The following is a 19,899-nucleotide window of genomic DNA, read 5'->3' as shown; positions in this document are numbered from 1 at the left end:
AAGTAAAATATGAATTTTAAATCCTGTATATGCAAATGTTTACTGCAATTGAAAAGTGATTATTTTAATTTTAAGATCAGCGCCACGAAAGAATTCTATTTGTGAAGATTTTTGCGTTCAGAAAATCCAGCAATTGTGCAAGTGTGAAATATTATTTGTGATTGGCGTATCGGTCTTCTAGATCCACCAATTAAATGCAGTCTTCTCAAACATCACAGGTTGAAAATTTTGCAATCGGGTATTGGTAGGCCTGTTCACTTGGTTTTACGACATGCTTCCTATTGTCCAATCGCGAACAGTTTCATGTTGCGAGGACGATCTTTTATATTTTATTCCTTTCATATTCCTTTTCTCGTGGGGTTAACTCCACCTAAAATCGGTGAGACAATTATATTTTATTATCCATCGTTATCTCTCGACATCGTAACGTACATTAAATGCTTCCTTGCGTTACGCGTTTTTTAAAACTATTCTAGATACATTAATCGATATATTTGTAGCGTTTTCTTATGTGAATTTAATTTAATTTGCAGGTTAAAATGGGACGCCGACCAGCGAGATGGTACGTAAATGAAACTTTACTCGTCATTAAATTATACATACATACTTTGCCTGCGAGTTTGGTAACCTTTATTTTTGATAAAATCTGGTATTTTTATTATACGGGTGTTTAAGTTATATTCCACTTATTATCTTTTAGATTTAAAATATTTTTTCGAACATTGTTACACATATTTCAAATAAAAACCTGTGATTACTTTTTCTTGCGCAATATTACGATAATGAAAACGCATTGTAATGCTAACTAAATGCTATAATTTTAATAATAATACAAATTTAATATTAAAATTATTAAATTGAAGAAGGTTAAAGTGTGCGATAAACATGGTGTACAAACGTACACATATTTTGATGATTTTTTTTCTTTTTAGTTATCGATACTGTAAAAATAAGCCGTACCCGAAGTCTAGATTTTGTCGTGGTGTACCAGACCCGAAGATCCGCATTTTTGATCTTGGGAAAAAGAAGGCGTCCGTTGAGGACTTTCCGTTGTGCGTACACTTGGTGTCGGACGAGTATGAGCAGCTTAGTTCCGAGGCTTTAGAAGCCGGACGCATTTGCGCCAACAAATACATGGTGAAGAATGCTGGGAAAGATCAATTTCATATTCGTATGAGACTTCATCCATTTCACGTTATTCGTATCAACAAAATGTTATCGTGTGCTGGAGCTGATAGGTATGTATAGTGTTCTTGGTTTAGAGAAATTTACAGAAAATTTGGGGAATAATTTTGTTGCTATTTGTTTCAAGATAATGTTATTTTTAGTATACTCTATATCAATGATTTTTGTCACATTTAAAATTCCATTGAGTAATTTATCTATAAAGTTATTGTAATTGTATTGTTTTTTTATTTTTTGAAAAAAATAAAATTGAGTTTTTTCTTTTAAATTTTAGTTTTCGTATAAATTTTAGTTGTACCACAAAAAATTAAGAACACGGTATACAATATCTCATTGTCACATTCATTTTTTCTATATTTTGAAAAAATGGAGAAAAAACTTACTTTTTGTTCTTAATTTTCCTATATTTATCTAACAAAATTTTTAATCTTTTCTGGAAATTTTTTTAAGAATACTAAATATGTAATTATGTGACGTAAAATGGTATTTATTTATTTTTTAATAATATATTATTTTAAATTCTTAATGTAATTTTAATCTGTTCTGAATTTATCACTTTGTTTATTTTTTCTTTTTTCCAAATTAAGGAGAAAAAAGTGAAGTAAAAGTTCTGTTAAAAAGAATGAACTTTTCAATTCCTATAGTCCAATATGTAATTACAAATTTATTATAATCCAAGTTGATATCATTTCATAGGCTTCAAACTGGAATGAGAGGTGCCTTCGGCAAGCCTCAGGGTACTGTAGCCAGAGTACACATTGGTCAGCCCATTATGAGTGTACGCTCCTCCGATCGGCACAAAGCAGCTGTTATCGAGGCTCTACGACGTGCCAAGTTCAAGTTCCCTGGTCGCCAAAAGATTTACGTATCGAAAAAATGGGGGTTCACGAAGTATGATCGTATGGAATACGAGGAGTTGAAAGCGGCAGGCCGTCTTGCCCCGGATGGTTGCAATGTTAAGTATCTGCCCGAGCACGGACCGCTCGAAGAATGGAAAAAATTCAGAAAGATACTTGTTGCAGCTTAAATAAGCGCGAAACATTTTGGATATTGAATTGAATAAAATACATAATCAGAAAAAAGCGAGTGTATATATTTACTTAAAAAAAATCCTAGAACAATTTAAAGTGTAATATCCGGAATTATTTTCTATTATGTTTAAGAATTCTTAATAAGGTTCCTATTACATTTCAAGAATCTTTGAATTGACACGATCTTATTGAATGACTTACACGAGAAAAAAAGAATAAAACATTTAAAATAATGACAAACTTAACAGTCAACTTGTTCATGTATGTCACACTATCAAATACTATCCAATGTCCAATTTGTGCAACTAACTGAATTTAGTTACTTCCTACAAAATAAACGATAAACGTCGAATAGAGAAGCACTTTTATTATCTAATATCTAATTTGTAAATGAATTTAATATTTTACTATCTAAAAAAATGCGTCTTGTCAACTTTTTACAAAAGTTCCAGTCTTTATAATTTGATAAATTCTACATACATGCAATACGCACTCGAGATTCTAACAATTACAATTTAAGGATTTAGAAATACAATTTTTTTACATCTTATCTGTTTACATTAGTTTAAATTTGCAAAATAAAACGTCTATATTGTAAGAGAAAGATTAGGAGCTTTCCATTTAGTAACAACTTCATTTCTATTTTCACGAACTTTGATTAATTCTATAGTACATTGAAGATAGAAAAAACAAACCTAAACCTAAATCTTATCACAAATCCTATCTAAATTATATAAATCTCTTTGTTTTACAAAAATAAATACTATATATTCCAAATATAATTGCACACTTGTGTGTATATATACACACAAATATATATATATATATATATATATATATATATATATATATATACACAATATAATTAAAGTTATAAATCAACTTATTCTTCTATATTTTTTATATTCACAAATTATAATAACTTTCCATTTGTCATATTGCACTTCTTTCTCTGTCATCTTCAATTACCCTTTATCTTTCCCTTCGCATCGCTCTCTTCTCATTAACAGTCACATAAATGGAAAGCACCCATGCTGGGCTAAATCAAAATGTGTAACAATAATTTAAATTTGAAAAATTATGATAAATTTAGTATGATTCCAGTTCGAAGAAACCTTTGGCCTTTGAATAAATAAATGATCTGTACTTTCAGTTTACACAAAATAAAATATTTCGCGCGAACAATGTTTGAAAAATATGAACGAATATCATGGAAAGAGTTATACGATCTCTTTGTTCTCGGTTACTTTCTAGTGCGAGTGACAGGTGATATCTGTATCGTTATCATTTCCTGTGTTTTGAATCTCATCATCCATATCGATGTCGCATATTCTATGGGAATGCACATCTAAAACTTCCGTACTTGTCGCTGCATCCAACAATGGTGATAATTTTTCCGCTTCGCTATCTTCATCTTGACCTTGTCCCTTCAAAAATATATTAATATATTTACCTTTCTAATAAACAATTTGTATATTATTTTCTACAGATAAAAACACGAATCAATTGGTTAGCTCTATTTATAATTAAACAAATTTTTAAAATTTAGAAAAGAAATATTTTCTAACTTTCCAGACTTATCTAATCCAAAATGTTAATGCGAATTAGTTTTACGTTACATTTTCTTTAATGTATAAAAGTGTGCATACCTCATACAAAGAAGCTGATTGTTTTTCGTTAACCAATCTCAAGGTGTCGCGCGTTCTTAAACCAGATTTATCTCGTGAGTGTACCGATTTAGTTCGCATAGCTGGAGATCTACTGTGCAGCTCCTTTTGAGAACCTGAGTGCTCGTCCCTGGCTAATAATACGGACATACGGAATTCAGGAGTTGGACAAGTGGTACTGCTAGACCTAGCTGACATGTCGGTTTCTTTGGCGGATATGTGTTTCGAAACTGGGGTACGTTCGGCTGAGCTACAAATATACATTTTCCCTATACACATTATTCCATATTTACGGAATGATTATGAAGCGGCCCCTAAACAATAATATTGTACAATATTCTAGATACAATTCAAAATAAATTTAATATCAGCCTCTAAATGATCAATAATATTGTGCAATATTCAACTATGTAGTAATATTGAACATCTATGAACCATTTAAGGATGTACGTGATCAATACGAACCGATTTAAAGTTTCCGCGGCTTGAATGGCACTCGCCGTATCTGTATCAGGAGTATCTGGTGATTCTGGCGCGATAATGGCAGTTCGTGGAGTATAAGGTCCATTTAAAGCTTCTATCAAAGATACCGCCTCGTAGCCCGACGGGATATTCTCACAGCTTCCCTGAAATAATAATTCCAAGATATATCAAAAAATGTTTAATGAAAATATATAGAAAGTACAAAGAGATTGAATTAACTGAAATACTATCGCAAAATACCAGAATTGAATAAATTAATTTTTTTACTAAATTAAGTTACAGTTGATGACTTATAAAATTAATTTAGCTATGTTGCATAAACAAAAAACTAATTTAGTTAAAAGTTAAGATTTAGTTAAATTAGATTAAAAATTAATTTTGAGAAAATTCTTTTTGTTTTTAAAATTAAATTATTTTAAATAACAAAATAATTACAATGTTATCAAATAAATTTAATATTTTAAATTAAATTTATATAAACAACACTATAATAAAGTAATATTTTTGTAGGAACGTATTTTTTACATATTTTTTACTTAAAAAAACTAAAATAAAAAACTAATAAGTTGAAATTTTTGTGTTTTAAAAATAACTAGTTAAAGTTGAAAATTAACTCGTTCAAATTTAAATTAAAAGTTATTAATATTATTATTTCATTTTTTAACTTCTTAGTTAATTACTATCTAGCCCTGTATAATTCAAAGATTCAAAGAGATAATACAAAATGATAAAACTAATAAAAATTATTTAACTAGTTCACCTCTGGTAATGGCGGATTGGATATTATTGTACCAGTCGCCTTCTGAAGAGCTTTAATTTGCAGGAGCGCTCTAAAAGGCGCGCGACATATCGGACAATTGTTCGCTTGATATCGTAATGAATCGGCGCAGGAATTGCACAGGCACAAGTGTCTGCACGGCAAAATTAATGTGTCGCGTACCTCGCTCATACAAATAACACATTCAGAGCCATTGTCCTCGGTATCCTCATCGCTGCCTTGTTGCTGTGCAAAAAAACGAAATAAGAAAAAGATATTTAGAATGATCTGCTCTTTCAAATATTAACGGTAAAAGTATATTCTCTCCTACCTTTGCGTTTTCAATATTTTTATTCTCAATTCCATATATCTCCTGTACCAAATAACAGAGACCGTCCACGTAGAGCTTCTGTTTAAGTGCTTTCAATACATACGTTCCGTCGGAATGTTTTTCAACTATAGCTATGGTTGTATGAGATTGTTTCGGATCATCCGATCCTTCCTCCGCTACGCAATGAATAGCTATTGGGATAATCTGCAAATTACAACAAATAGTGTCTATTTTTTTTTAAATATCAATTTTATTAACCCTCTATAGCAGCGAATGCTGCAATGTTCAATCTTTCTACGCATAGATATAAGAATGTAGGGGTCACTACACTGCAATCATTGAATGGTTATCAGTAAATAATTGTTTAAGAATAATATTAAAATATTAAGACTTTAAAATAATAAATAATAAATTGGTATTTTTTAGATCTAATTTTCATCTGTAGATCTGATTAAAATATAATTTTAATTACTTTTACCTAAAATTTTTTACCTAAAAGGTAATTGTATTGTCTTTATTGGCTGGTGTAATAATTCTATCAGTAAATTTGTGGTCTATACATTTACATTTAAAAATTGAAAATGATATTTGTAGTATTAAACATAGAAAAAGTGTTTCTTAGCACCAAAAAAAATTACGTTGAAATAATAATTAATAAATATTAATAAATTTATTTATAAAATTTAAATATAATATTAATAATATTAATATGTAAAATAAAATGAACAAATCAAAAGAAAAGTTTATGATAAAACAATGCCACTAGAGGGTTAATAATAATACACATATATATGTTGCTAATACTTCTCTATCTGCATTGTACATCAGATCTTCCTCAATATACAACGTTGGATCGAATATATGTGACGTTTGCGAGAACAGTTGGTTCGCTCCTTTTTTATAATGATATGTTTCAGAATTCATAGATGGATCTCGTGGTATGTATCTGGATTCGATAAAATAATTTCGATTATCAAATAATTTCTGCATAAGTTTTAATGTCTCTTACTTTGCAATATTACGTACGTCACTCCCTTCGTTGAAACCTCCTCCGTGCAGAAGTAATAAATCGTTATCGCGCACCTCACGTCGCAGTCGAACACAAATTCAATGTTGAAACGATTGGGTTTTTTGTCAATATCATTGTCACTGTAATGCTTGACACTATGGTAATGTGAGGACGTCGACGTTTGATCCATGTTGCGAACCAGTCTCAGAGATTCCTTGCGTATGTTCACCAGGCTCTTCAACGTCTTCGTAGGGTCGTTGGCTTGCGGTGGAGGATAAGGAAACTGCAATAGGGGCAAAATATGATCAATCTTCTGTTAATAATAAAGAATAAATGAAAGAACTGTAGCCTGATATGCATATGCGTTCACATTTATATGGATCCTCTATATATTAACATTTCACATAAAGCATCTTGATAATCAATAATATTCTTTAAGACAATTCAAAACAAACTCCAGAAAAAGAACTCTTAAAATATCGTTGTAAAAAAATACTTTCTTGATATGATCATGAGTACTTGTGTTCAATCACTTTTTGTCTGTTTAAAATTCACAAAATCGCTATATTTCATGAACATACCTCCAAATTTTCGAAAGAGATGTCAGATTTTATTTTGGAAAAACAAGAAATGTAATATAAATACCTTTAAAATATCTAGAAACTATCCATAGAGAGAAATCGATTGGACATAACGCATGATCATAATCTAAGGAATAATATTAAAGTAATATTAAAATATTGTGCAATAATATTGAATATCCAAGTGTCTCTTAAAGAGAAAATAATTCTATATGACGTTCGTACAGGAGTCGGTCGGCTGCCTAAGAAATTCAGATCTGCATTCTCCCCAAAGAGATACGCCTCGGGCTGAGGTGTGTCGAATCGCTCGCCGCCCATTATAAAGTGACTACCAAAGTAGGAGCCTGCGTTTCGGAGTCAAATTTGCATATTAGTAGGGCGACAAAAAAAAACATTAGACATGTTTCGTGAATGCAACTTGAATTGAAGTAAAATCGAATACCAGATCGTGGAGGATATTTGTACGCGTGATTCGACGTGATATCAACCTCCTCGACGCCAGCGTTCTGCCTGCTTGTCAACGATCCCATTTCTTCCGTTTGGCTGATCACAGCAATCAGATGTTCAAATGCGTATGACAAACGTATTTGTCTCTCGCTCGACAGCGAATAGTAAAAACGTATGTATGCGTGTACTTGTGATAATTCACCGCTAAACGATCGAAAACCGTGGACGGCTGTCACGTTGATTCGCGTGCATGTGTAAAGCTAATTCGACTTTGTCGGTTTGTTGTTATTGATAAAAAAGTAGAAAATAAAAAGGAGCACGCAAAGGGGACAGGGAGATCGCGACAGCGAACATGATCGCGGAGGACATCGGAGAAATTATTTGTGAGTCAATGTTACCAATCTCGCGTTAATCGTATTCTCGACAACAACGCAAAGAGGTATGCAGAGAGAGATCGGAAATGATCGAACTTAAGTCCTTCCGTTTGGATTTAATAATAATTTGTATGTACTCCGAAATCTCTTGAAAACTTCGTATTCAGGAGCTCGATTCTTGAATCCATTCGCAAAAGAAACGTATGCGCAAATACTCGCTCTATCAGAAAAGTTGCAAGTTTATTGGTAAAAAGCCATACAATAGCCAATGAATTTCCAACTTTTCTGTAAGAACAGAATTTGCGTTTTTCTTGCGAATGAATTCAAGAATCGAACCCCAGAACTCGAAATTAAACTTGAGTTCAGAATACGGAGCTTGTTTATTCCAACACCTTTAAAATTCGGAGTCTATTTATTTTTTAGTTAAAAATAGGGAAGTTATTTAAACTCCAAAAATCGACCAATCATAAGATCTGTTCGCATTGGTATCCTCAAAATACATATGTATATGTAGATACATACGTTCATTGGAGAAAGAGAAGGCGCAGATGTGCAAAAGTGCAAAGTGCAAGTAACGCGACAGATCTTTGGTCTGTTCTTTCTAGCTGCACTGTTGCACTGGTGCAATAAGTTAGAATGAGAAAAAATATACTTGTCTTACTTTAACTTATTGCACCGGTGCAACAGTGCAGCTAGAAAGAACAGACCACTTATGTTTACATGTGTATGAAATGTCGATAGTACATATACATTTGCGCGAAATGCTGATGTAAAATAAATATATGATTTAAATCGTTTATCTTTGATTTTGAAGATGGTACACTCGTTTAATACCATTCTGTGTAAAAAAGAGTTCTGGAGAATAAACGTCGTTTTGAAAGAATAAACATTTTTTAAGGTTAAAAAATTATCAAAACGCAACCAAGATCCGATTTAAATATTTACTCCGAATAAAAATGTAAATTTTTCTAATTCAGATTGAATATTAAACTTAACAATAATATCATTAAATATTTACGTAACTTTTTTAAACACACTTATGTTTTCAAAAAAAGCCTTTGTTTTCACTTTATGTTTTTCTTGATTTGTTTAATTAAAAAGTTAAATTAAAAAACGCATAGTTTTATATTATACAATATATATATATATATATATACATATAATTTATGTTTTAGCACATTTCACACATACATTTAGTCGATGATTTCAGTGCAAAGTAAAAATGAGTACTCGAGTGTTGAATGACATTCACAACGACTTAAAGCAGCTTATAACAGTGCTTACATCATTTGAGGTTTGTATGTCTTTAATTAAATATGACATATATGAAAAATAATGATATCTTATGAGACATGCGAATTCTTACATGTACAGGAGGATGAAGAAGGATTTCGAATATGCGAACGATTCTGTCTAACAAATATCAAACACCATCGCTATCTTTCTATTGACAGTCACGCGACTAAGGAAGCAATAAACGCACTAATTACCAAATTCTCTATCCATGGAAAATATGAGGTCGCCAAAAAGTTTCAAGAATTGATCGACACCTTCCTGTCGAGTTTCGATTTTGAGCAACACCCACAGTATGATCTGCAGTGGTATCTGTTAACATTCCTATTAGATCTAGCCACTGAGACCAACAAGTCTAACTTGGATAGCTTGAAACTCACGCGTGGGGAGCACAGTTTTAACATAGCCACTGGAAATGAGGATAGCATTACAGAAGAAATAGACTGGGCACAGTATTTGAAGGAGGGTCAAGAAGATTTCTTCTGCGACTATAAGAGCGACGATAGCGAGAGCGTAGGTATTTCCAAAAGGAATATATTTTGTAAGATTGTCATGTTCGAAATGTTTTTAATTTTGTTCTTTTATTTGTATAGGAATGGTCTGACTTAACGGAGGTAGAAGGAACTGATGATATTCCTTTGGCAGTGGAAATATATAATACTCAATTAGATGTTGCACAGCCTCCAGAAGTTCTTGACACGAGTGCAATAGACAAATTTTCCTTGGCATTGGTGCAAGATCTCGAATCTAGAAAATGGCTTTTGTCAAATGTTCAAACTGATTGGTGGAACAATTTAAAGTGTCAAAAGTATCCCGTGGTTAAACGATCCTGTGACACCAGTATCTGTGATATATGGTACTATTTAGTTAAAAATTATTTATTTAAATATATTTATGATATTTTTTAGTAAAGTTATTTATTTAGTTTATTATGTATCTACTTTTTATTTATTTTATATAAGAAACGATAATTGTGTATATAATATTGTAAACATATTTATAGGCATGAAACAAGTTTGTCATCTTCGTATAAAGCCACTCTCAGTGAATATCAAGTGTGCAGAGAATTGTTATGGATGTTTTATGTTCAAACGTCAATGGTAGTGTTCCAACAGAACAGTAAATCAAAATTCTCAATATGTTCTGATATATCTATACCAAGTTTGACAACAGTGCGTATATCCATATAATTAGTTCTTAAATTTTGTATATTATAATTATCTTATATTATTTGGATGATAAGATAATTATTTGGTATATTGAATAAAGTATATAATAATATATAATTATTTTATATCTAATATATAATTTTAATGCCATTTTCAGACTGCTTTTGAAAGTATCTTAAATTCATTCTGCGAATATTATTCGATGTTATATGATATTGAAAGGTTTGGAGCTAACTTGCAATCAACTTATAATCAAGAATCGAAACTTCAGAGTCCTCCTTTAACCTACGAAGCATATAACGCTGCACTTAGGCAACACTTGTACGAATTTAAGACTGAAATGGTTAATATAGAAAAGGATATTATAAAACAAGGTAAGCTCGCGTGACTTATTTGTTATTGTTATCTTACTGCTAAATATTTTTCTGTGTTTTAGAAAATTGCAATACCTTTTTATCTTTATCATCTAATCTGAGAAGACATTTGAATACTATAAAAATACTCTATGATATACATAGAAATATTATAACTGATTGGAAAGTTAATCCTAATTGGAAATGCGCATCTCGACTGTTATCATCTTTATATTATGAGATGCAAAATTCTCATAGTCGAGAAAGAACAAATATTTGTATAAATTTATATTTACGTAGTCTTACAGTTTATCTTAACATAATTGATACTTGGCTGAGTGAAGGACGATTAGAAGATTGGCAAGATGAATTTATAATTGCAAGGTAAAAAATTAAAATCAAATTTTAACAATTTACTATATATTTTTTTATATTTGTATTGAACAATTTATTGTTACATGTTAGGATCAGAGAGAATGAAGAGGATGGAGAAACTGAAAAATTTACAATTCGATTGTCCGATGATATCTGCTTGACAGATCCAATTATGCAATTCTTATTGCAGAAAGTGCTACATATGGGTCACAGTATTGAATTACTTGTTTCTTTAGATCGAATTACCGATATATGGAAAATGGACAATGAGGATGATGGTTTTTATCTTTATAGTATTCTTTCATATTATGAACATACACATTTTATATTTATACCATATTGCAGACATAAGGATTTCATTGAACGTCGAGCTACAAACCAAATTATTATCAGAAATCTCTAAATATAGTCCGCCAATGGAAGAGATAGATACTGCACTGCAAATAGATAGAATATTATTACAAGAACATGATGCGGATATTGAAAAGAATATTATACAACAATTGTCAGCTTTGCACAATCCATTTTTCATGAAAGCTATGGAAGACTACATGCCGTGTGAATTATACAAAAATGATACGGTGGATGCTCCTGTGCCCAATACTCACAGTTCTAAAACAAAGCAAAACCAGATACATCACTTATATAAAGAGTACATATGTATATATGTTTATAAATTTATTAGGATAATATTTAGACATAAAAATAATATATTTTCTTGTAGATTACAAAAAATAAAATATATATTGCCAATGCAAAACATTTTGGAAACTACGTTATCTGAGATTTTAGTTTTACGCTACAACAGTGCTAGCAAATTAGTGAAAAATATTATGATAGAGGAATACAAGCTGCAAACGCATTTGAAATTATTGAGGTTCGTTTATATGATGGAAGCGGGACACGTTATGAATAAATTCTATCAAATCTTATTTCACGAGGTAAAAAGAGAAAAATTAGTCTTGCAAAAAAAATCTTATTAATGTAATATTTTTATAATATATTTTTTTAATAATATTTTTTGACGTAACTATTATCTATTCTAGATTGAAAATAATCAAATGTGGGCTAATTCGTATTTTTTGTCGTGTATTCTCGAAGAGGTATTCTCTCAATATTGGCCAGATACAAGTTCACGCTGGTCGATTACGGTTCATGGCAATATTAATACTCATCAAGTATTACAAGCTGTAAATAGTATAACACTGAATTATACAGTAGAATGGCCTATAAGTATAGTGTTGACTAGGAAAGTTTTGGAAAAATACAATGAAATATTTAGATTTCAACTGAAATTAAAGTGGGCTTTATGGACGTTAAATAACTTGAGATTTTGTGGTAAATAATGCAGCTTAAGATACAATATTTTTGTGACACATTTATAGCGTTTTGTCATCTTTTTCTAGATTTAGAGGGTTCTAGGTCATCGTGTATAAAAGATAGATTGGAACAGTTTCATATAAGACGTCTCGAGACTTTGAGATTTTGGTTGCTGCATGCAATAGGATCTATACATACGTATTTGTCTGGTCAAGTATTACAAAGTCTGGGTTTTATATTAGAAAAAGTTCTGACTCAGGCAGATAGTCTCGATACAATTATATCAGGTAATGGTAGTAATAGATTATTTTCAAAACGAGAGAAACATTTTTTCGTCTTATTGCGATTAACGTTAATAATTTTAATAAAAACAAACGATTATTTTGTAGTGCACAATGAATACTTGAATAAAGTTCATGAGCATTGCTTATTAACAGAGGAATTTGAAGATTTAATGACTACTATAAATAATGTATGTATATGTATCAAGTGATTAACAATGTACATCAGTTTATATAAGATTTATTTATTGCTTATTTACTATGTTTCAGATGATCGAAATGTGTCTTCATATACGAGACCGATGGTCACGCAAAAAATTATTGTTAGCCGCTGCAGAATTAGACGTGATGGAACACAGTTACATAAAGTACCATACATATCTTGCCTTAGCTTTGCACAACGCGGTACAACATAAGGACGCGGATTATTGTAAGTTTTATAATTTATTAGCGGTACTTAATGTATTTCAATACAGTTGCCCACAATTCTGCAGTTTAATTGATCGTTTATAAACTGTTAAAATGTTTGCCAATCATTGTAACATAAAAGCAAGAAATATTTTTTAAAATCTATTGGAAAATATACCAATGTAATTAATATGCACTGACATGTCCTGAATATATTTGTCATATATTTATCGAAAAATATTAGCTAATAGATTAGTTAAATTGTTGCATGATAATTAACAGTATTGCTTCTGACATAACACTTTCCCCTTGCTTTATTTACAGTGACTGCCTTAAGTTCAGCCTTTAATTGCAGTATGCCGTGTGCTTAATTTTATATTAATAGAATGTCAACTCTCGTACTGATTTAATAATGTGCACCCCGAGTTTTCCATTTGGGATTAACGACATCAATTCCATTTCATTTATATCAATCATTGCTTTATATTACAATATACATGTAGTATTTAGCCGTTGTACTATTAGATCAGTATATAATTACTTCATCTATAATGTTAATTGTAATTTTTTATACTAATTATTTTTTAAAATTGTTCAAAGATCTGTATTATTTATAAATTTATGTATTTATTTTTTAAAACAATTGTTTTTGTATATACATATAACAAGAGAAAAATGTTACTTTATTTTTTAGAATAAAAATTGTTTAAACTGATTGTTTTCTATCGCTGTGTAATTACCAATATAATTATTATCATCCAATGTCAAATTCCAATATCCTATATCCGATCCCTTCCAGATAAGTTGATGCCAGTATCCGCAACTTGCATCGAATTGAATTCATTTGAAGATAATAATAAATTCATTAAACTTATCAGCGACCTTAGTCGAACTTTATTGACAGAAATCGCACATCAAAGTTTACCACCATCAGGCATCCCCTTGCCAATTCCAAAATTAATTTATGGAAGAGCTTGGCAAATGAGGTAAAGAAATGTGACTGATGTACGCTGCAAATATTTTAAAGTACGTGATTTATTATTACAAATTGTTTTGAAATTCTAGTCCAGAATCATTGTTACCCGTAGAAGTGTCTTTGAATAAGTATGAACAAACCTTTTCTTACATGCGCTGGTATCAATATGAGGAACAATTCTTTATTATGAATTCGTCATCATGTGCGTTACACAATGAGATAAAAAATATCGTTGCTAATTCGTAACATCGTAAGGAGCATTTTAAGCAAATATGTACAAAAATAAAAATATATTCGATAATTTGACATACAATAAAACGTATCACGATTTTTATAATGAATCAATAAAATTAGTTATTTAGATTAAAAAATTACAAACTGTATGTAACAGTTAGATTCTAACACTAGAAGGAGAGAGAACGTAAATATATTGTATAATGTGTTAAGATATACATTTAAATACACGCACACATATATACTGCCATATATTTCATTAAGATACATAAAGAAAACAATAACTAATAAGATATATGCATTCCAATATTCTATGTAACAAATATCAATTATAAGTTTCGCAGTAACTTGGGTTACAGTTTAAAAATATGAAAATAATATAAGTTTATGTTATGGTAACATGATTATGATAACGTATATACAGTTTATATACACTTATATAAGCCATTCTCGATATGAAAGATATATTTCCTGTTTAATAATATATAATATAAAAAGTATAATATATTAAGAAAGAAAAAAAATGTGTGGTGTTTATAACGTACATATTTGCAAAAAAGAGATCTTCAAATAACTAATGATGAAGTTAATATTAAGTTAAGATCTATTATATTACATTCGTGCCTGATAGATTCTATATTGCACATAAAGATTAACTCTGCGCGATTACAACGGTACCGTTTTGTCCAATGGTACCAGTTTGTGACACCGTGGCGGCATTCGAAGTTTCGTTCGTGCTAACAGGCGATGATGAGTGATTTGTCGCATTTGTCGCGGCTAACGCTTTGTTTCGTAATTCGAATACTTGTTGTATCGCCTTGCGGAAACAAAGGAAGTTATAGTCTATCACACCTGTAAATTAAAAGAGACAAGTGAAAATAATGACACAATCTGTGCACGTTATTACGTAAGAAAACGTTGTTCTTTTTAAATGCATAATACTAAAATAACTATTTTTGCAATAAATAAGAGAAGCATTTCTCGGTGCCTGATAATTTTTGAAAAATTGACACAAAAATTATTTATTAAACACCAAGAATTGCCTCAACCGAGAAATGGCGCTTTTCTTATTTCTTGTACTAATTACGTATTACGGTACACTATTCAACTTATTAAATATTTTCACCTTGTCTGTCAAAATTATCCTCGCGTAAGATGCAGACCAATGCTAAAAATTTATTCACTTCACGTAAATATAGGATTGTGCCGTTATTTAATTTAATTAAACTGGAACTTTGGTTGTCAAATGCAGCAGCTTCTAAATCCTCTCTCAATCTGCAGATGTAAGTACCAAGAATAATGCAATGTAATTAATTACATTAAATGTATAATATGTGTGCAATTAAATATAATTATTTACCCGTATATGCACGAAACATCGATAACAACGTCAATCATATCACAACATAGTTCATAACTTTGCATATCAACAGGTGAGCTATCCGTTGCTATATATATTTTTGAGACAACATCAAATAGGAATGCTTTCTCAATTGCTGAATTCTGTATAAGCATAATTAATTTTTTTTAAATTTTCTATAGTATTTATATCAAGGTTGAGTGTTTAAAATATAAATAATTTACATATACACAATGTAAACAATAATCTATGAATAAAAAAATTCAGATTTTATCAGAAATCAGTGGAAATTATTTATCATTTTCTAATTTTTAATACACACACACACACACACACACACACACACACACACACACACACACACACACACACACACACACACACACACACACACACACACACACATTATATATTTTTCTTTTATTAATACTAAAGTTATATTAATAATCTTAATCCTAATTCGCTCCAAAATTTTTTTAATAGTCTTGGTATTAATAGATTTAGTGTATCCAACAAAACTTTAATATATTCTTGCTTAAAATTATTGTAATTTAAGGGGATCCTAAAGTCGTCTGTTTTAACGATATTTTTAAAAGAAACTACTCTTTTAATTGGTTTTATAGAATCACAAAACTATCACAGAATTAAAATACGCATCAAAATCTATAGGAAAAAGATCAAGTTTACGTTAAAAACAAAAAAAATTACTTTTGGTGCATAGTCACTTGACAATATTTGCTTAGTATATAAAATCTATGTTATATATATGCACAAAATAAAACCTTATTCCTCTAGGGATAACATATGCGAACAATATCGTGCAATTTAAACTAAGATTAAATGTCTAGAAAAAAAAAGATTAGTTTCATAAATTTTTTATAATTGCAAATTCACATATACGTTAATAAAAAACGAGGTCTACAAAAAAATTTTTCATTATTGGTATAAAGTCCAATTTATATGCTGATATTTTATGTGCACTTTAATTCTGGAAAAGAATTTCCAAATATAAAAGAAATACATACAATATCTTGTTAATGATGTGTCGAATGAGTCTACATTATCAACCTCGATCAAGTTTGATAAGCAATTTAGCATCCTCTTAACAACTTTCTTTTTTATTTAAAAGATTAAAATCCAAAGATTAAAATTATATAATTTCAAATTATGTAAAACATTTATTACAATTTTTCACAACAATATCTAGAGATTTGAAAACAATTACATAATTGAAAAAAAATTCGGATTAGAATCTATGAATATTATTTAGAATTAAAAATTAAATTTTTTTGTATCATGTTATCCAGTTTATAATTATTCCAAACAACCATGATATTTACTATCACTAAAGAAAAAAATATAAGAAAAAGAATAAACATAATTTTTACCGATATTAGTATATTGAGTAAATTTTCTAAGGTAGGCAGCTGTGGTATTAACTTTTGAACAACTTTGCTAAATGCTTCAAATATACTATGGTCATATATCGAAGTCAAGTGAAAACTCAAGTGTATCTGATCGCATCCTAAAAAGAAACACATGTTCAGTGAGTAGAGGAATAGCGTTTGTTTCCTTCAATTCTTATCACAAAATTTTGTTTTTTTATTACCAGCGTCCGCTAAATCATCGTTGGCCCTCGTGTGTATATCTCTTTGAGTCTCCATTTTACAGTCGTCTGACAATCCGTCTACTTTATGGATAAAAACTTCGAACTTGATCGCTGGATTAACTTTGTTTGCCTTCGTGACTGTTGCATGAAGTTTATTGAGCGCCTCCATGTAATCGTCCTGTGCATCTATCACGAATACCAGTGCCCCGCAACCGCCAAATATCATGTCGCTGTCGAAAGTGGGATCGAAAAAGTCGATTTGTCCAGGAAAGTCCCATATTTGAAATTGTACAAAGCTCGAGTTACTTATATCGTCTTTAATTATCTTATTTGTACTCTCTAAAAACAGCGTCTCGTTGGGTGACATCTTGTGAAATACTACCTTCTGTATCGATGATTTGCCACTACTAAAAGAAGAATAAAAAGAAGAAACATTAAGTACTGAATTTGATAAATTTTCCCAATAGTCCAAAACATTTATCATAAACATTAATAAAGTTCTAAAAATTTATTTTCAAAAAATATGTAGTAAAGATTTTATAAAAATCGTTTACAAGACTTTGGAAAAATACATCAAAATCATTTTATTACAATATGTAAGATGTATTTTAGAAACGCATTCAAAAATATTTCTTATAATCATATGTCATCAACTGTATTTTATGATCACTTACAACAATATTTACATTGAGTGCTTTCCAGTAAGGGTACACAGTCATGCACTATGTGATGTTATATAGTATCAATTATAGTTAAAACACTGCTTCTGTTATTTCAACATGACATTCAACCACTAAAAATATAAAGTTGGTATCCATAGATCCAGGTTGAACAGAGAAGTCATAATAATATCATAAGAATACAATTTGTTACTCAATAATATGATATGTATCTTATATATACTTATGTAAATGGCAAGTCATAGGCTGGTATTCATAGTCAAATCTTATTTCAAGATCGTCTCAAGCAATATCTTAAGATGCTAATACAGCTCTGTGATTGGCTGATGGCATCTTAAGACAGTACTTAAGATGATCTTAAATATAAGATCCGACTATGAATACTGGCCATAATGACATCTTTAAGACATTGTTATGACTTTGTGTTCAATATAGGGGATGACATAAAACTACAACACAGTCAAACATAGCATTTTAGCTTTCAACTTATATTATAGCTAAAATGCATACAATATTTTGACATAATGTCACCTGGAAAGCAATCATTTTAGAATAACCCTTGGCTTGCCTGCAAAGAATTTAATCTTACCGTCTGAGACCCATCAAAAGTATTCTAGGCTTTTGTTCTCCAGCTAGTGGATCCATAGATCCCTCAGTTTCACCATCAAACGGTGCATATCCAAAATCCTTTGGGAAAGAACCACTTTGATAGTGATCTTCATAACCACTTTGATAATGATCATCATCATCCTGAAATAGTATTATGGAAAAGATATTGTTAAAAAAATTTGAAGTTATATGACTCATACCAAACAATCATTATCAAATAAAGACGCATTGTTAACTCGAGTATTCATGTCACAATTTACTTTCGCATATACGTGCGTCAAATTAAAACAATCAACAGGAAATACAAGTAAATTATGTATATTTTTTTGCATCAACAACGCGCTTAATTATCGTCATTACCTCGATGGTTTGATTCGAACAGAAACAAATTTGCTGGCTCACTTACCATGTTCGTGAGGTTAAATAATTTTTGTGCCAAGATTCCGGTCGTTTTCCCGGAGGTTACAAATTCGTTAAACGCGGTGCCACACTGTGCTCGTTCAGCCGCGACCGCATATAATGGAAAATTTTATATATATATATATATATATAATATAAGACTGCAAAGTTTAATACAATAATCTTTGTTTACAGTTGACAGGGTGTGTGCGAATGGCGATACGACTCCGTTTGACACGGCTATATATCATTCGATGCTCCGATTGGCCTTTCGGTCGAAGCGAATGCCCGAAACGTCAACCACACAAATCTCGTCGCGAGATTAATCTCTAATCTTTTAAAGGCGTATTCGGACCAATTTACATAGCTGCGCAAGGCATATGTCCAGAGAGATCACACCACACGTGTAGTACAAAGGTCGCCATGCTGACGCGCGTCTTTTTTTCAGCCTGTTCTTTATTGTCGCGAAGAGAGTGGACTTATCGTTGGAATTTCCGGCCATTCTGTCTGGATAGGGCTTAAGAGAAAATGGTTACGTTCAGAAAACACAAGTGATTGAAGTGATCAGTGAGCGATCAGTGATTATTGGTCCTTACTATTAGATCTCTAAATTTTGACCAATTATATTAGCGAATTATTCAACTGTTGTGTTTTCTGAACATAGCCATTGATCAATCGATCAGTGACGCCATGTTTGCAAATTATTTTAATAATTATATTATATAAAATCATTTTTTCAGATATTAGATAACTCGATAGACATTTCAGAAGAAAAATCGATAAATTGAATCGACGTGATGCGATGCAGCAAATTAGAAATTAAATTTAAATTTTACACAATTTTTATTCATACGCGCATTGAATAATATAAATGTTACATCTTCGCGCGTAGAAAATGTTTTATCACTACTTGCGACTATTAAATTTATTATTTATTAAAGTTACGGATTAAAAAAAATTTTTTTATT

General features: G+C 30.5%; 4 protein-coding genes across 7 annotated transcripts; 2 read left to right on the top strand and 2 right to left on the bottom strand.

Annotated features, from left to right (window-relative positions):
* The first annotated feature begins 252 nt into the window (after positions 1 to 252).
* LOC105830992 (60S ribosomal protein L10) lies at positions 253 to 2,267 on the top strand. Its single transcript, XM_012670780.2, has 4 exons — positions 253 to 379; positions 534 to 562; positions 933 to 1,238; positions 1,882 to 2,267. Exons 2-4 carry the CDS (start codon positions 540 to 542, stop codon positions 2,210 to 2,212), a joined length of 660 nt encoding a protein of 219 aa, XP_012526234.1. The 5' UTR covers positions 253 to 379; positions 534 to 539; the 3' UTR covers positions 2,213 to 2,267.
* An 845-nt stretch (positions 2,268 to 3,112) lies between these two features.
* Positions 3,113 to 8,169, bottom strand: LOC105830991 (E3 ubiquitin ligase Rnf157). Of its 2 annotated transcripts, none has more exons than XM_012670779.3 (9): positions 7,487 to 8,169; positions 7,270 to 7,388; positions 6,481 to 6,746; positions 6,259 to 6,400; positions 5,455 to 5,658; positions 5,127 to 5,369; positions 4,349 to 4,509; positions 3,866 to 4,133; positions 3,113 to 3,643 (listed from the first exon to the last, which is right to left on the bottom strand). In XM_012670779.3, exons 1-9 carry the CDS (start codon positions 7,572 to 7,574, stop codon positions 3,467 to 3,469), a joined length of 1,668 nt encoding a protein of 555 aa, XP_012526233.1. In that variant the 5' UTR covers positions 7,575 to 8,169; the 3' UTR covers positions 3,113 to 3,466. The 2 variants fall into 2 exon arrangements, with proteins under 2 accessions (XP_012526233.1, XP_036140259.1); XM_036284366.1 differs by lacking the exon at positions 7,487 to 8,169 and adding an exon at positions 7,109 to 7,171 and having other exon boundaries at positions 7,270 to 7,345.
* Positions 8,170 to 8,542: 373 nt separating this feature from the next.
* Positions 8,543 to 13,800, top strand: LOC105828473 (gamma-tubulin complex component 5). 3 transcript variants are annotated; one of them, XM_012666805.3, is made up of 15 exons: positions 8,544 to 8,823; positions 9,041 to 9,159; positions 9,240 to 9,671; positions 9,752 to 10,014; positions 10,162 to 10,330; positions 10,485 to 10,701; positions 10,764 to 11,064; positions 11,146 to 11,333; positions 11,401 to 11,707; positions 11,780 to 11,996; positions 12,102 to 12,393; positions 12,462 to 12,662; positions 12,765 to 12,847; positions 12,927 to 13,086; positions 13,389 to 13,800. In XM_012666805.3, the coding sequence occupies exons 2-15, from the start codon at positions 9,088 to 9,090 to the stop codon at positions 13,433 to 13,435; spliced, it is 2,949 nt and encodes a 982-aa protein (XP_012522259.1). In that variant the 5' UTR covers positions 8,544 to 8,823; positions 9,041 to 9,087; the 3' UTR covers positions 13,436 to 13,800. The 3 variants fall into 3 exon arrangements, with proteins under 3 accessions (XP_028045932.1, XP_028045929.1, XP_012522259.1); XM_028190131.2 differs by having other exon boundaries at positions 8,543 to 8,763; positions 11,401 to 11,996; XM_028190128.2 differs by having other exon boundaries at positions 8,543 to 8,823; positions 11,401 to 11,996.
* A 405-nt stretch (positions 13,801 to 14,205) lies between these two features.
* On the bottom strand, positions 14,206 to 19,817 carry LOC105828475 (ras-related GTP-binding protein C). Its single transcript, XM_012666809.3, has 8 exons — positions 19,125 to 19,817; positions 18,939 to 19,022; positions 18,513 to 18,673; positions 17,244 to 17,650; positions 17,023 to 17,159; positions 15,635 to 15,777; positions 15,401 to 15,549; positions 14,206 to 15,126 (listed from the first exon to the last, which is right to left on the bottom strand). The coding sequence occupies exons 2-8, from the start codon at positions 18,939 to 18,941 to the stop codon at positions 14,927 to 14,929; spliced, it is 1,200 nt and encodes a 399-aa protein (XP_012522263.1). The 5' UTR covers positions 18,942 to 19,022; positions 19,125 to 19,817; the 3' UTR covers positions 14,206 to 14,926.
* Positions 19,818 to 19,899: the final 82 nt, after the last annotated feature.

Source organism: Monomorium pharaonis, chromosome 3, assembly GCF_013373865.1.
Source record: "Monomorium pharaonis isolate MP-MQ-018 chromosome 3, ASM1337386v2, whole genome shotgun sequence".
Taxonomy (NCBI): domain Eukaryota; kingdom Metazoa; phylum Arthropoda; class Insecta; order Hymenoptera; family Formicidae; genus Monomorium; species Monomorium pharaonis.
Note: the sequence above shows the minus strand (reverse complement) of the source record. Positions and strands in the feature narration are given on the sequence as shown.